General features: G+C 45.2%; 1 protein-coding gene across 7 annotated transcripts in view; it reads right to left on the bottom strand.

The window, feature by feature from the left end:
* Positions 1-479: 479 nt before the first annotated feature.
* LOC109450700 (uncharacterized) overlaps positions 480-17,328 on the bottom strand; it is a 63,272-nt gene continuing 46,423 nt past the window's right edge. For 5 of the 7 annotated variants that reach the window (XR_016018061.1, XR_016018068.1, XM_088788960.1 and 2 more), the window contains one exon: positions 480-1,642. Coding sequence is in view for 3 of the 7 variants with exons in the window: in XM_088788960.1 (XP_088645086.1) it covers positions 1,583-1,642 (60 nt within the window). In the remaining 4 variants the exon portion in view is untranslated. Of the gene's footprint in view, positions 1,643-4,320; positions 4,588-6,873; positions 7,017-17,328 lie in introns of all 7 variants that reach the window. The other 2 variants (XR_016018065.1, XR_016018066.1) reach the window with 2 other exon arrangements.

The following is a 17,328-nucleotide window of genomic DNA, read 5'->3' as shown; positions in this document are numbered from 1 at the left end:
TGTCTGTTCTGGAAATTTCATGTAAATGGAATCATCCATATTGTGGCCTTTGTGACTAGTTTCTTTTGTTTAGCTAATGTTTTCAAAGTCTATCCACATTGTAGCAGATATCAGCACTTTGTTGCTACTTGTTGCCAAATGATATTTCACTGCATGGATAGACCACATTTTTTTGTCCATTTCATCAGTTGTTTCCATCTGTTGGCAATAGCAAATAATGCTGCAATGAACATTTGTGTGCAAGGTTTTGTATGGATGCATGTTTTCAATTCTCTCAGGTATATACGTAACAGTGGAATTTCTGGGCCATATAACTCTGTTTCACATTTGAGGGACCACCAAGCAGTTTTCCAAAGGGTCGGTACCATTTTACATTCCCACCGGCAATTGTAGGAGGGTTCTCGTTTCTCCACACACTCGCTAATGCTTGTTAACTTGTTAACATCCCTTCCTAGAAAAGGACAGAGAGCACACATGCCAACGGGGCCCAAGGGATACTTTTATTTTCCAAAAACTTTAATCCTTGTGATTTTTCCACAAATCAAGTATAAACATGCGAAGATTCTCAATAATAATAATAATAATAATAATAAATAATAATAATAATACAAAGGCTGACATTTACTGGATTCTGAACCCAGGGAGGGCTCACACAGATCTTCCTGCATACATTGTCCCATTGAATATTTACAAAAACCCTGACTTTGGAACCTATTCTCTAGAGTTGAAGAAAATGAGATTCACAGGTAAAGTCATTTGATGAGCATTATAACACTGCCCCAAAGCGGAAACTCTTAACCATCCATGATGACATCTAAAACCCCACCCCCTCTTTCTTCTGCAGAGTTTTTCTGGCTGAACACCCAAAAAACAGTTTCAATAAAGCACCACCATGTATCATCTACATATTTTCCCACTGGAAAAAATCTTTCTCAAGATGATTTTTCATAAGTAAGTCAGGTACAATTTATCATACTCTGAATGCTAACAAATTCTAGAGATGCAAAACCCATAGCATATGTATAAATAATTTGACTCAGCAGTGTAAACATTAATTCAATGCTTTAAAAAGAAATGAACAACCTTGTTTCTCTGAATTGTTATTATGTTCCTTCTTTCCTTCTGGATTTTTTATTGGTTCACTGGTGCCAATAGGAACAGGTTCTAAAATGGATTAGCCCCGCGAAAGACTTTGTCATCAAATAAATCTAAAGTTAGGCATACTTTCAATTTTGTTTAGAGGTGAAATATTTTTTCCAACTATGCCTCGTTTCCCAAAGGAAGCTTGGTATCTTTTGTGGTCTAAAACATGTCCACTTCTGTGATTTCAAAGGACAGCAAAACCAATTGTTTGTAGCTGGCCAATTTCAGCTCCTAAGAAAGAGGTATGTGAATAAGATCTGAATAAAGCATATTATTAGATCTCAAAGAGAATCAATAGACTCTAATGTCCTGTGCCTTGCACTGCATCATTAAAGCAACATTGTTAGAAGGCATTATAATCTTGTCTTCTCTCGTTGGTTTGAAAGCTTGTTTCTTTGTTGTGGTGGTTGATTTGCCTCTGAGTTGTCTGTCCTAAGGACTAATTTGTTTGGTTTCGCAATGCATCCTTGCTGCAACCATAACAGAAGGCTCCGAACACCTAGGGAGATAAATAGATGTTATTTTCAATATCTGTGCTTTATAAATAAATTTTAACCTGGAAGGATTATGTGGCCTCAGTCACACACTCAGCTACATTTGGAAGGTCGATGCACAGTTCTACTGAGCCTTAATCTACTTAAAATCAGGAGGAATCTGGGGGAATCATGGCTCACCTGTTATTTTACTGCTCATGAAACTGAGACCAGTTCAGGAAAGGGCTGTTATGGGCTGAACTGCTCCCACCTTCCCAGAACTCATGTTGAAGCCCTAACACGCAGGACCTCAGAATGTGACTGTATTTGGAGACAGGGTCTTTAAAGAGGTGATTAAGGATTAAGTTAAGATGAGTCAACAGAGTGGGCCTGTATCCAGCCGCCAGAACGGTGAGACAATAAATTTCTGTTGTTTAAGCCATGCCATCGGTGAGACTTTTTTATGGCAGCCTGAACAGACTAACTCAGAGGCCTTTGCTGCCACTTTATCAGAGATGAGTCAGAGACCCCAGGTCTCCTGACATGCAGCCCACTGCCCCAAAATGGTACCGGTGAGGCTTACTGTGCTACAGCCCAGAAATCACAGACGCACCAGTTGTTACGTGCTCTAGGCCTCATGTTTATCTCAGCTACTGTGCAGAAACGAGAAATGCAAAGCTTCAGGCTCCTCCTCAGCCAGGGCTTCCTCCCACAGCAAATCTTAATGAATGATTTGAAATTTGAGCCTTCTGGTCAACTGGTCAGAGGTTGGGTTGACATCCTACCTTTCTCTCTCCAGTTCTCTTGCCTGGGAAATCTTCCCAGGGGTTGCATCCACCCAGACACCCTGTTCTAACATCCAGTGATTCTGAGAAAGAGGCTCCTTTGTTCTTGTAAAGCTCCCAGCTATGCTACTCTCTCCCCCCGGGAGCAGTCCTGCCTCTTCACCGGGCCCTAACTTGAGTCTTTTTCTGAAGAAGGAGGAACAGAGAGGAACAACGCACTGTGCTAAGTGCTTGCCAGGCATGAACTCATTTAAACTTCACGACCACCCTGAGGGAAGATATTATCATCTCCATTTGCTAGATGGAGAAACTGAGGTACAGACAGGTTAAGAGCTAACCCCAAATTCACATAGCTCACAAGTTGGGGAGATAGATTTGTCTTCCAGACTCTGACTCTAAGGCCTGCGCTTTTGCCACTACAGAATGCAATTACAGTCGTCCCCCCCTTACCCACAGTTTCAATTTCTACAGTTTCAGTTAACCTGCAGTCAACCAAGATTTGAAAATATTAAATGGAAAATCCCAGAAAGAAACAATTCATAAGTTTTGAATTATACACCATTCTGAGCCACGTGATGAAATCTTGTGCCATCCCACTCCATCCACCGAGGACGGGAATGATCCCTTTGTCCAGCGTCTCCACACTGTAGACGCTCCCCACCTTAGTCACTTAGTCGCCGTCTTGGTTATCAGATCAGTTATCAGAGAGAGGGAGAGAGAGACACCACAGTCACCTAACTTTCATTACAGTATACTGTCATAATTGTTCTATTTCATTATTAGTTATTGTTGTTAGCCTCTTACTGTGCCCAACTTATAAGTTACACTTTATCACAGGTATGAATGTGTAGGAAAAGACACAGTGTATGTAGGGCTCGGTACTACCAACAGTTTCAGGTATCCACTGGGTCCCGTGCACATGACATCTTGTCTCCGGAAGCGTCAGTGTCCCATCGCCATGGGGCTGACTGAATGCTCTCCATGGGGCCCTAGAACAGAGCCACTCCAAGGGTTGTCTACATGGGAGACCCTCAAAGGCTCGGTCACGCAAAGGCTCCACAGCAAGATGAATACAGAGGGGATGGTGAGCATTCAGAAACATCCACACCAATTTAACAGCAACGCTGTGTTGGTGGATCCTAATAATTAAAAAACAAATGAGCTTGTATTTCGAACATCTTTTTTATAGAATAATTTCACTTTTCTCGTCACACATGATACTCTACTGTAAATGAGGAAACACTGGTCCTCTCCCACGGAGAGTCTGAGAAGCGCTGCCTAGAGACCAGTGTCACTGACTGAGGAGACGCAGAGATAATGGAGAGGCACAGAGCTCAGGTATTATGGACTGAATGTCTGTGTCCTCCCCACAAAACATTCTATGTCGAAGCCGCGACCTTCGACGTGACGGAATTTGGAAGTGGGGCCCTTCGGAGGAAATTAGGTTTAGATGAGGTCATGAAGGTCAGGCCCTCAGGATGGGATTAGTGCGCTTATATGAAGAGGAAGAGAGATCAGAGCTCTCTCTCTGTCATGAGAGGACACAGTGAGAAGGCGGCGTTCTGCAAGCCAGGAAGAGAGTCCTCACCAGGAACCAAATGGGCCTGATCTCAGACTTCAGCCTCCAGAGCTCTTAAAAATAAATGTCTGTCGTGTTAGTCCCCCAGTCGGTGGTATTCTGTTATGGCCCCCCAAATGGACTGAGACCCTGGCTCTGCTTCTGACGACCCAAAGAGCGCGGCTTGGGCAAAGCTTCCTGCTGTCTGGCGCTACCTCCACTGGCAGCATTTCTTCCCCTGCGTCTTTATCAAAGTTGACCTGGGTTCCCATGACATAGCATGACAAAGCCAGTTCCGCAGGACACAAACCCGCCCGTACAAGGTGCTGTGTTTGAAGGCAGGTCCCAAGGCACAGCATACCTCATGTTCCGCCTACTTGCTGACGTGGTGGCCACACCATGCCCTCATGCCTCCTTCTGGCCGGCCACCCCACAGGTTTCTACCTCAGGATGGAAGGGCTGGAGCTCATGGTCTGTTCCCATCCACAAAGCTGGGCCCACCTCCACCTGGGGTTCCTTTCGGACACTCTTCTACTCCTTTCTTAGCAACTTAAAGCTCCTTACAGCAATAGTTTTCTCCTCATCAGTATAAACGTAAGTTCCATTTTCCCACATTTGTATAATAAACCTGTATCAGAAAAGACCATTTTTATATAATGGAATCCACACAAGACATTGGTAGTTCTTGTTCTAGAAAAACATCCAGATGCTCTCAAAGTTGAACAGCATCCAAGCTCTTTACAACAAACCTCATCCTGCAGTCCTTCATTTCTCAATTCTCTTGGGAGCAGTAGGTCAGGGAGAAGACTAGGCCTCGGGTCTCGTGGTGGGGGGCTGGGGAGGGAGTAGGACAGCAGGAGCCCAGCCCTGACACCAACGAAGGTGACCATGGGCAAGTCCATGAACCGCCCTATACCAGGCCCCCCCACAGGGTTTTGGGGTCAAACAAGCAGCCGGATGGCCCGAATCGAACCTCCCCCTCTGCTCCCTGCATTCCCCAGGCCGTCCTGTTAACAGGAAAATAGCCACAGGATAAGCCACAGGAAGAAGAAAAAGACCCGATGACACAACAGTCAGCCCCTAGAGAGGACCTCGCCCCAGGGCAGGTGAGGTGACCGGTGGCTTCAGCCTCCTGGAGTTCCCCAGGAAAACCTGCACTCCTGTGTGGTTGCTCCTGCCCACAACGCAGCATCTGGCCTCCACCTGGCCCACTTCTCTTTCCTGCCCAGCAAGTACCTGTGGTTTGTAGGTCTCCTGTTACCCCCTCCCTGGAGTGCCCTCCCTCCTTCCAGCCCTGCCCCTCCCTGCATCCCTGCAAACTCTTCCTCCTATGGACCCACTCTCCAGCGCCCTTCCTGCGACACACCCTCCATATTTGCACAGCACTTACAGTGGACAAAGCACATTTGTTAAATCCTCATAATATTGATTTATTGACTTCTGAACAAAAGTCACCAGATCTGGGGAGCTGAGTGTAATTTTTGCCCTGCCTCTCCTGTCTGCCCAGTGCCACCATCATAGAATGGCCAGGGGTGCAGCTAGGGGCCATCACTCACTTTACATTTATATGGTACCTACTGTGAGCCTGGCAACTCCTGTGAGGTGGGTGGTACCTCCTTTTACAAACATGGAAAGCAAGGCTCACTTAGATGCCTGGGTGCAGACTGGATGCCCTAGCGTGTCAACCAGTCTTAAAAAGAAACAAGCACAGGGTGGTCACGTGCTGACTTGGGCCCAGCCCGGGATCTGTTTGATGCCCCATCTCCTCTCCTCCACCAGGCCTCCTCCTCTGACCCCTGCCCTTGCCCTCGGTGGTTTGGGCTCTAGGATGCCCAGCAGTGAGGGAAGTAGGCACTAGGAATCCAGGTCCTCTGCGATGCCCAGTGAGGACGTGGGTACAGGCCAGGGCAACTAGCTCTGCACCCGGGAGCCAGAGAAGGCTTGCCTTCCCCCTAGAGAGCAGATCAGAGGCAGCTTCCAGGCATGGGGGCTGGGTGGTTCTGCCCCCGGGAAGTGTGTGGGGGCATCGGGTTGGGTTGGCCCCGTGACTTGGGTCTGGATACTTAAAGGGGTAGAGGACACTGAGGTCAGTCCTGCCCTAAATGCCAGTAGGACCCCGTGAAGCCTCACTGAGCCCCTTCAGCCTGCTTCTCCTTTTGCATTCACCCCCTCACTGCTGTCCCGACGATGGCCCAGAGGACGCGTCCAGCCCTTCTGGGGCCCACTGCCTGCTTTCAGGCTCCTGGAGGAGCAAGGATGGCATTCAGAAGCCTGTGACGGGCCTCTCTGTGCTCCGGGCTTTTCATCTTCTTAATTGAAATTGATTGGCCTCTTGGGAGGCAGCTCTGCATTGGCCCTGAGCTTCAGCATGTGATCAACTTCTGCTTCTTTCTTTTAAAGACCAATTGCTACACCAGGGCATCTAATCTTCTCCCTGAATCCTGGGCCCCTTTCCTGACCAGGAGCAAAATCAGAAAGAGGCACACTTACAAAACGAGCTCAGGAAATAAACACACCCGATAAAAAAAGAGAGAGAGAGAGAATCTTCTTGTCCCATTGTGGCTTAGCACTATACAAAAGGCTGGTCAAAACCCCATTACCAAGGAAAGATGTAATCAGATGGGGAAGGAGCCATGGGAGGGGGAGGGGAGTGTGTGCCTTCGGAAGCTCACAAGATAAATAGACTGCTGGAGCATATCTAAAAACCAGCTGCAAAAAAAGATAAAAAAGGGAAGAAAAGAGAAAGCTCTTCTTAAGTTCAAAGAAAACCAAACATGGAGAGAATTGTTTGAGCATCCAGATTTGTGTTCATCCAGAAACACAACAGTTACCCCAAGGTGGCTAGAGCTGGTTTACAAACCGGTTTGGCAGGTCATATCTCTTGGCAAAGCCTCTGATAGGGCCCCTTACTTACCCAACTGATCACAGATCCTGGAAATATCCCTCTGGGGACTCTCCAGAGCTGGTGTCGTGCTGATGGGACATTTTACCAACTGGGCGCTGGGCCTGAAAGTGGCGAGGCTGGTGAGCTTTGGGCTGCCTCGTGGCTTCTAAGCCCTGGTAAGGAAGCATAGCACTGACAAGTCAGTAATCCTTCTGACTGACAAATTCATTCTAAGAACATCTTGCTGCCTGGCCTTCTAAAGGTCAAGTTGAAGGGGGTCAGGAAATGCCACCCCAAAACATGCCACTTTGGCATAAGGATTATTTTAAGCTGACGGCAACTGAGAGTCAACGAGATGCAGAAAGAGTTCTCTTCTGCCCCCTTTCTGCCTAAAAGCAGGGCATACATTTCCCTTGTAAAGGTGTCCCCCTCTCGTACGGAGAGTAGTCACTGACATGAGTTTGCATAAACAGACCTTACTAAAATAATCCTTATTTTCCATTAGTTCCCCATACATACCTTAATTACTGCTCCACAATGTTATCGTCCATGAAGCCCAAACTCCCTTTCCTTGGCATATAAGCCAAGTCAAGTCTAACCATCTCTTTGAGTTTCACTTCTTTTCTGTGAACTCCCATGCAAGTAAAATATTAATAAATATTAATAACGTATTCCTTTTCTCCTATTCACCTGTCTTTTGTTGATTGAATTTGCAGGTCCCTGTCACTGAACCTAAGAGGATAGAGGAAAGTTTTTGTTCCACTCTAACAATGTCCAGAGATCCAGATTTAAAAAGCAGGGATCCAGCTTGTTTGCTGCAGAAAGCTCCATTTTCAAGTGAAGTCAAGTTGAAAGTGGCTCTCTTAGTCTCCACTTTCCCTAGCAGCTGGAATGTGATGTAAGGGTGAAGGAGAGGGTGTGTTCTATACACGAGGGCTGTATTTGTCTCAGTCATCATGGAACTATTATATAAGGGTGGCTAACATATAGTGGACACTCAACAAATCAATGGATGGATGGATGGAGACTGGATGAAATAGGATTGGAGCAACTGCATAGTGTAGAAGTTAAGATTGTAGCTTATTAATATGAGCTCCCATAAAATACCACTGAGACAGCCTCTTGATAAGGCAAAGCTCTTGGTGGGGAGGGAGGTCACACTTGGCAGTCCTGACTGTCTTCGATTTGGGAAGGTAGGTGCAGGATATCCCTCTCGTGTAAGGTAGGTATTTCAGTGTACCGTGGATTGGGATTGGGTAAGGCTCATGACACAATGGTTCAGGATTTGGGCACAGCAAGGTGAGTTAGTCATTTGGTGCTATCTACTGAAGACATAAGCAGTTTTAAGTGGGTTTGGGGGAGTTCCTAAAACAATAGCATTATTTGCGTCATTTCTCTTCCTGCACACGTGTTTCTGCAATAGTCAAATCATGGTGGTAAAGAGCGTGGCATCGGGTCACCTTAGTGAAGACTACGTGGTCGTGGTCACATTCACGTAAATGTAAGTGAGCTATGTGGGCACTAATGGATTCGGTCCTCAAGCCAATGACCTTAAATAAACCATTCTCCTTCCACAGTATGACATATACAGACAAGTAAACCAGGTTTGTCCAAAGGAGGATGGAACACCTAAGTGGTGCTCTAGGACAGGTGTAATGGCTAATTGCTGATGCTATAGGGCTGACACATGCTGAGCCATCCAAGGGAGAGGTCATTCGGATATGCCTTAGACTTTGATATCCTCTGACAACAGACCCAAGAAATAGGACCAGCTACATAACTCACAGAGCCTACTACAAAATGAAAATGCAGGGTCCCTTGTTCAAAAACTAAGAATTTCAAAGAGTTTGGCAGTTCCTCAAAAAACTAACCATAGACTCACCATGTGACCCAGCAATACTACTCCTGGTATATAGCCAAAGGAATTCAAAACAGGGACTTGAACAGATATTTGCACACCCATGCTGACTGCAGCATTATTCACAATGGCTGAAAGGTGGAAACAACCCAAGTGTCCATCAAAAGAGGAATGGATAAGTGCAACGTAGTCTATATACACAATGGAATATAATTAATCCATAAAAACGAATGACACTCTGACATGTGCTGTAACATGGATGAACGTTGAAAACATTATGCTAAGGGAAATAAACCAAACACAAAAGGACAAATATTGTATGATTCCACCTATACGAAATACCCAGTAATAGGCAAATTCCCAGACCGAAAGTGTAGTAGAGGTTACCAGGGGCTGAGGGAGGAAGGGAATGGAGGATTATTATTAACAGGTTTAGAGTTTCTATTCCAGGTGAGGAAAAAGTTTTGGAAATAGTGGTGATGGTTGTGCATTATTGTGAATGTCATTAATGCCACTGAATTGTTTGCTTTAAAATGGCAAGTTTTATGATGTGTGTGTGTTTTATTTTTAATTATGGTAAAATACTATTGTCATTTTTTTTTTACTGCAATAGAAAAGGTATTAAATAAGAAAAATTGAGGATTTCAAGAGGGCGGCAACAAAGCATTAACCAAATGCAGAGCCCTTCTGAGTAGGAGGTTCTGTGTGACGCCAGCCTCGCTGAGAGGACAGACACACTCGAGTTTAGGTGGCATGCCACCTTCTGGAGCCCAAGAGTGCTACTGGGTCACTGAAGCCCTACTGCCCAGGATCCGGAATCCGCTCAGCACTCACCAAGGATGGGAAGCATCTGAAGCCCTCACCTTCCTGCTGCCACCCACGCCCTTCCTGGCTTTCTAAAGGTCAAGTCCAGGACCCAGATTCAAAGCTCAGGAGGCTTCCCAATGTCAGCCCTGGAAGTGGCAACGTTTACAGATGTTTTTATTCCTACCGCCTATCTCGGTGATGTCACTTTAACCCTCCAGGAGTGTCTGTGGGGCACAGGGGGAGCAGTCATCTACCCTGAGTCACCTGGTGGATTGTTAGGTGAGCAGCCACTGCCTGCATTTCCTCACCTGCCTGGCATTCACTGAGCACACTACCTCTCACTTCTTCCGTTTTTCCCTCGCTGGGCCTTCCTTTCACTGCATAGCATGTTCTGTGACTTGTTTGGTGGGACTTACTGGAGTCCGCCAGAAAGGCGCTAGAGTGGATAAAGACAGGGGATGAGAAGGTGACAGAGACAACTGTGGAGACCACCCAGGGTAGCCAAGAAGGATTTCTGGCCTTGTCGTCCAATTCAAGCAGTCTACTAACGACCTATCTGAGGTGCCGATGAGAGGTGGGAAGACGATAGAAAGGTGAGCAAGGCAGATTGCTGGCCACCTTTGCCCACATGACTTAGGTCATCAGCCCTTCACCTGGAGTTTACTGAGCAGAAAGACTGCCCTTCTTGTGAGCCAGACCAAATCCAGGTACCACAGGTGAGCTTTCTGAGTCCTGAGGCCACCTCCTGCTACTGCTGCTCATTGGTGGCCTTAAGGTCTTCTGCCTCTGGTGACCACTCAACAGGATGGTTGGGACTCTGCTTGCTGGCAGAGGACACACCCCAAACGAGACATTTCACATTGAAGTCATAAGTAGTCCCCTGGCTCCAACCCTGCGTACCATTGTAGGATTCCGCAGCCACCACAAATCCCCTCTCGTCATTTCTGGGACATGTCAGGGGCATCTTAGGGGTATTGGCGTGGCCTCTCAAAACCATGTGACAGGCGCTACTTCCTCCAACTCGAGCTCTGTTCTACACAAGGATACGTGCTGTGCCAACCTCTAGAGGCCCGAAGGCGCCTCACGCCAGTCCTGTCTCCTTCTCACGTGTCTGCAGCCACACAGAGGCCGCCCTGCAGAGCCCTGGACATCGACGCAGCCCACCTGGCTGACATGTGCTCCCCAAAGAAGAGAGAAGCCGGGGGTTGGCAGGGTGGCTCAGGTGGTTGGAGAGCCATGCTCCTAAAGCTGAAGGCTGCCAGTTCGATTCCCACATGGGCCAGTGGGCTCTCAGCCACAAGGTTGCTGGTTTAACTCCTCAACTCCCACAAAGGATGGTGGACTCCGCCCCCTGCCACTAAGATTGAAAGGACAACAACTTGACTTGGAAAAAGTCCTGAAAGGACACACTGTTCCCCAATAAAGTCCTATTTCCCTTTCCCAATAAAATCTTTTTAAAAAAAAGAAAAAAAACAAGAAGAGAGAAGCCCGAATGACGTTCCACCCCTTGCCAACACTGGGCCATTGGGCGATTGTGTAGGTCCCCGAGCACTCTAAATTCTCTGAGGAGCGTCTGGGAGGACGATGTGTGGACTTGCTGTGTTACAAACGGCCCTTCAGGGTTGGCGCTAGGCCTAGGGTCTGCCCCACCTGCCCTCCAGGCCCACCCACAGGAGGCCTGGAGATTTAAGTCTGGTCTGCAACACCCGGCACACTAGACGTGTAGGGCCGTGGGGTGTTGCAACAGGGAGATACCAATACATTGCATCCTCCTCCCCTTCTCCTCTTTGTGCATACGTAAGTTTTAGCACCAGAGGGACGAGCCTGGTTTGGGAGATTGGAACATAAAACTGGATCACGCTCCAGCTACCTTTGCTGGGGGCTTTAGAGTCAAACCCCTCTTCTTCCAATCATACATTGAACAGACCTGCATTTTCTAATTTTTTCTTTTTTTTTTCTAATCAAAAGACAAATTTGAAAAATGTGTTGACATAGCTCCCCCAATGGAGGGGGGTCTTCTACCGCCACCCCCTGCTTTCACATCGCTACTCCTCCGCCTTCCTTTGCAAAAAACGTACCCTTAATAATAAGAGCCAACATTTACTGCACTCCTTTCCAGGCGTGGTCACATGATCTCATCTGATCCACACAATAACCCTATAAGAGAAGTATTACTATTATTCTCTCCACCTCACAAATGAGAGTCATGTGCAGGGGAAATTTAGGGATTTCCCCAACATCACAGAGCTCATTAGAGGTGGGGCCACGATGCTTCTTTCTCTATACACTGTCACGATCCACACCCCAATTTTAACTCGGAGAAACCACTGGCAGGCTTCAAGCATGGTCACTGTAGGCTGATCAGTAAAGCAGCCAGCATCTGAGTACCTACTATGTGCCGGGCGCTTTACATATGTTCCCTTTCATTTCAATACATACTGCTTGCCAAGGTACGGACTCGTCCCCATTGTATAGGTGAGGATGCTAAGGCTCAGAGAGGCTGAGCAGTATCCTGACACCACATAGGCTCTGGGGTCCCACTGCCCGAGTTCAAATCCTGACTCCCCTCCTTAGTAGCTGTGTGACCTCAGGCAAGTTATTTAATCTCTCTCTACCTTTGTTACCCCATTATACTATAAAACAATGATCGGGCTTTTCTCATAGGATTATTACAGGATTCAATGAGGTAGTACATGTCGGGTGTTTAGAACTGTCCCTACTACATGGTCAGAGCTCAGTAAAGGTGAGTTATTATTATTACGTACTCCAAAGCCCGTGTTTTTTTATTAGATTATTTTGTCTCCCAATCTTTACTGAGAGATAAGAATAAATTACACATTAAAATAAATAGGATTGTTTTACTGCAATGATGCAAAATGCTTAGATACAGGCAGCCGGTTAGCTGAGCTGGTTAGAGCGCGATGCTCGTAGCACTAAGGTGGCCGGTTCGATCCCCACAGACGCCAGTGTGAGCTGCGCCCTCCACAACTAGATTGAAACAACTACTTGACTTGGAGCTGATGGGTCCTGGAAAAACACACTTCAAATAAATAAAAGTTTACAAAAAATGCTTAGATAAAGGAAGAAAGATCGACAACAGTCCAAACTCATCTCTATTACAAGGCCCCCTGAATGTTCTCAGGGCAGTGTAGCCAATGACAAAAAGGCCCAGGGAAAGCACAGTTCATTTGGAGCATGAAGCACATTTAAACCTCTCCTTCCTCCATCCCATCTGCTTCCTTTCCTCCTCATCAGGCTTTAAGGGTAAATTCATCTTTTTGGCCTTGCAAGGACACATTTGCTGTAAGTGCCCAGGCTCTTCATGTTTTCGTAGGCTAATCCCTTGTCTGGTACAGGGAGAAGGGTCTAGAAGTCAGAATCTGAAGATCTGGAGTTCATGCCTTGCCCAGTTTTTTTACTATGTGACCAGGCATAAGTCCCCTAATCCCTGAGTTTCTATTTTGTCATCTGTGAAAAATAATGAGGGTGAGGATCAAATTAATAACGTGCATTAAAATGTGAGATGCTTTGCAAACCGTAAATCACAGTGCGTGGAAGAGATCATGTCCCTTTGATTGGCCGGGCAGGGCCGTTTTGGTCTCGGTATTCCCAGCGATCACATTCGGGAGAGGTCACTCCCGGCGTCCTGAACGTGTTCCTTAAGAAGCTGCCTAGGATGTTGGAGTTGGGAGAAGGTGTTGGGAGACCCTTGCAGTAAGACCCTCCCTGCTGAAGGAGCTTTTAGCAATGGCGGAGTGTGACGGAGGGAGCTAAATGTGGGGACAGGGAGGATGGCAAGGGGTGAGGGGAACCCCTAACAGGTAAGTTGTTTAGAACAGCCCAGTGCCTACTAGATCGGAAAACAAGTGGGGTACCACGCTAAGTTCAGAACAAACTTCTCAGGCTGGAAAACTTGACCCTACTTTAGAGAGATTAGAAATCTCTTAGGGATAGGATTCATTGGGTGGAAACATTTGTGTTTGAAGACAGAATCCCAACTTAGGTAAAGGGTGAGTGCCAAAGAAGAGACATATATCCCTGTGAAAATACCCAATCAGCCTGCTCTGAAGTGGCAAGCTGCGGCTTAAGAACAGAAAAACTTATCATTTCGTATCTTGTCACAGGAACCAGGGACTCTGCCAAATGAGCTGTTATCAATGGCTGGGGCATGTCTGAGTTCTCTATTAACACTGTGCATAAATGAAGATGGACACTGTAGGCAGAAAGAAGCCAGTATGTGAGAGCAACTCATCCAGTCAATGCTTGGAGTGACGGTCCTGACAGGGCAGACCCAAGGGCACAAAGGAAGAAGGACAAGCCAGAGGGGTGGGAGAAAGAGGGAGGAGCCTGAGCAACAAGGTGCAGCCCATCCAGACCCCGAAGAGAAAACACCAGAGCGTGCTAGAAACCAAAATGGCCTCCTCACTATACCTTTATGCTCTTCCCAAATTGCTTCCTTTCAAAAAGTCATGGAACCCAAACAATCCATGAAAATGTTCGCCAACATTGCTGTCAGACCGGCTTTCAGGTACATTAGACTCATGGCCTGGAGCAGTGACTTACTCTCCCCCTGAAATGCAGCCTGTGCAATCCCTTGGTTTATGTAAATGTCAGCCAATCATACAGAGCAAACACTACCCTGCCCTGAATCAGATGAACGCAAAACCAAGTGAGTGAGTCTTATCAGCGCATCTGTGTAAATGGCCACTAGCATCAAGTCAAAGGTTTTAGACACCGTGGGCCAGTTCTCACAGCCTACCCATTGGTGCAAAAGTAACTGTGGTTTTTGCAATTGTTTTTAACCTCTTAAATTGCAATTACTTTTGCACCAACCTACTACATTACCATGGTCATGGCCTTGAGCACCTACTGTATGTTGTACAGGCCATAAAATTAGGTCCTGTAATTAGATTATAGTCTAACCCATACTTAGTGATAGCACAAAGACCAGAAAAAGGGACAGAGCTGTTCTTAAAGCATCAAGTGATAAGACGCTTTCGACATCCTGAATTTAACTGCAGGAACATGTCCCCAGCTTCCTACATTTTTTATCTCGGAGTGACACCACCTTCCACCTTTATGCTCTCCCTGCCTTTCCACCAGCTTTATGACTAAATTTCCTGTATTCATTCCCTCTCTGTTTGAAACACCTAAAGTGATTTCTGGTTTTTCTGACCAAACACTTACTGATGAACCTTTTTCAACTGTTTTTCTTTTGGACATTTGTGTCAATACCCAGGTTTGTGTTTGGTCTCTGTCCTCTGTCTTCATTTTGCTGAGTTCTTCAACCAGATCTTTCTGTTTTTAATTTTTCGCTTGTTGATATTTCTTCCCACCACCTTCTCAACATTTGCAAAATTTGTTGCTTGCCTTTAACTGGCCTCCTCTGCTTTCAGACCACTGTCACATTAAACTGCCAAACAACCTTAAAGCACTGAGCAGGCCCGATCTCTTGCTCTGGGGACACCTCTGGGCTCCACTGAACCTTTTGTTCCATTAGGTCATTAAAAAAAAGTTCTGCCACAGCAGGATTCTGCCCCTGGGGATGAGAACTATGCATAACTAATGAAGAGGAAAATTGGTAGCAAACCGGCCTGATCAGTCTCAACACGTTTCTAATAACTTCTACGTCTCCCAGTCTTCATTTCCCTGCACATCGTCTTTCCTTCCTAAATGATTTCTCCGAATCCTCTTTGTCCCACAAACACTTTCAAGTCCATACTTTCACTTCCTCTCCTCCCCATGTTCTGGCACTGAGTTTTGTTGAGGATTACCCCAGTTTCTCGGTCACACTGTACACATTTTAAATCTAGTTGCCTTCGTCTCTCGTTTTGGACGCGAAAATGTCATGGACAGCCAGCACCCTGGGAGATGAAGAACAGATTTTATCTTAAGGTACTGCAAATACCACAGGCTATAGTACTACGTCTGTGTTTCAAATACAAGGTAGTTATGCTTCCATAATGCTCAGAAGAGTTCATTCCTTGTCCAAAGTCATGGAGATTGTAGGAGGCAGAGCCAGAATCTGAACCCAGATCTTTCTGATGCCATCGCCCCTGCTGGTTCCACCATCCAGAGGCAAAGCTTCTAACAGGGACAAGGGGAGCCTGGAAAGACTTCCCATGGGCAGCTGTGAATGACACAGACCGGCAATCAGCCAAGAAAAAATAAACAAGCACTGGGCTTGAAATTTCTGGATATTAGATGAAACAGACTTCAGGGTGAAAAAGGTAACAAGAGACAAAGATGGACATTTCATAATGGTGAAGGGGACTATACAACAAGAAGACATAACAGTCATCAATATTTATGCCCCCAATCAGGGAGCACCAAAATATACCAAGCAACTACTAACAGAACTAAAGGGAGAAATTGACCAAAACACAATTATACTAAGGGACTTAAATACATCATTGACAGCTATGGATAGATCATCCAAACAGAAAATAAATAAAGAAATAGCAGCCCAAAATGACACATTAGATGAAATGGACATAATTGACATTTATAGAGCACTTCATCCTAAAACATCAGACTATACATTTTTTTCTAGTGTACATGGAACATTCTCAAGGATAGACCATATATTGGGACATAAAATCAGCCTCAGCTAATTTAAGAAGATTGAAATCATACCAAGCATATTCTCTGATCACAAGGCTTTGAAATTGGATATCAACTGCAAAAAGAAAGCAGGAAAAAAACTCAAAAATACGTGGAGATTAAACAACATACTTTCAAAGAACGACCAGGTCAAAGAAGAAATAAGATGAGAGATCAAAAGATACATAGAAACAAATGAGACTGAAAATACATCCTACCAAAATTTTTTGGATGCAGCGAAAGCAGTTTTAAAAGGGAAATTTATATCATTACAGGCCTATCTCATGAAACAAGAAAAATCCCAAATAAACAACCTCACTTTATACCTTAAAGAACTAGAAAAAGAAGAACAAATGAAATCCAAGGTCAGCAGAAGAAAGGAAATAATAAAAATCAGAGCAGAACTAAATGAAATAGAGAACAAAAAGACAACAGAAAAAATCAATGTGACAAAGAGCTGGTTCTTTGAAAAGATTAACAAAATTGACAAACCCTTGGCTAGATTCACTAAGATAAAAAGAGAAAAAACACTAATAAACAAAATCCGAAATGAAAAAGGGGAAGTTATCACGGACACCACAGAAATACAAAGGATCATCCAAGAATACTATGAAGGAGTATATGCCACCAAATTCAATAACCTAGAAGAAATGGACAAGTTCTTAGAAACATATAGCCTTCCAAGGCTGAACCATGAAGAACTGGAAAATCTAAACAGACCGATCACCAGTAAGGAAATTGAATCAGTCATCCAAAACCTTCCCAAAAGCAAAAGTCCAGGACCAGATGGCTTCACTAGTGAATTCTACAAAATCTTCAAAGAGGATCTAATACCTGTTCTGCTCAAACTCTTCCAAAAAACTGAAGAAGAGACAGTACTCCCTAACTCATTTTATGAGGCCAACATTACCCTGATACCAAAACCTGGTAAGGATAACAGAAAAAAAGAAAACTACAGACCAATATCTTTGATGAATACAGATGCAAAAATTCTAAACAAAATTCTAGCAAATCGAATGCAACAATACACTAAAAAGATTATTCATCATGACCAAGTGGGGTTTATCCCAGGGGCACAGGATGGTTCAACATCCGCAAATTCATCAATGTGATATATCACATAAAATAAAGGACAAAAATCATATGATTATATCAATTGATGCAGAAAAAGCATTTAACAAGATACAACATCCATTTATGATTAAAATACTTAATAA

The sequence above is a fragment of the Rhinolophus sinicus genome, chromosome 1 (genome assembly GCF_057876585.1).
Source record: "Rhinolophus sinicus isolate RSI-liver-muscle chromosome 1, RSI-T2T, whole genome shotgun sequence".
NCBI lineage: Eukaryota > Metazoa > Chordata > Mammalia > Chiroptera > Rhinolophidae > Rhinolophus > Rhinolophus sinicus.
Note: the sequence above shows the minus strand (reverse complement) of the source record. Positions and strands in the feature narration are given on the sequence as shown.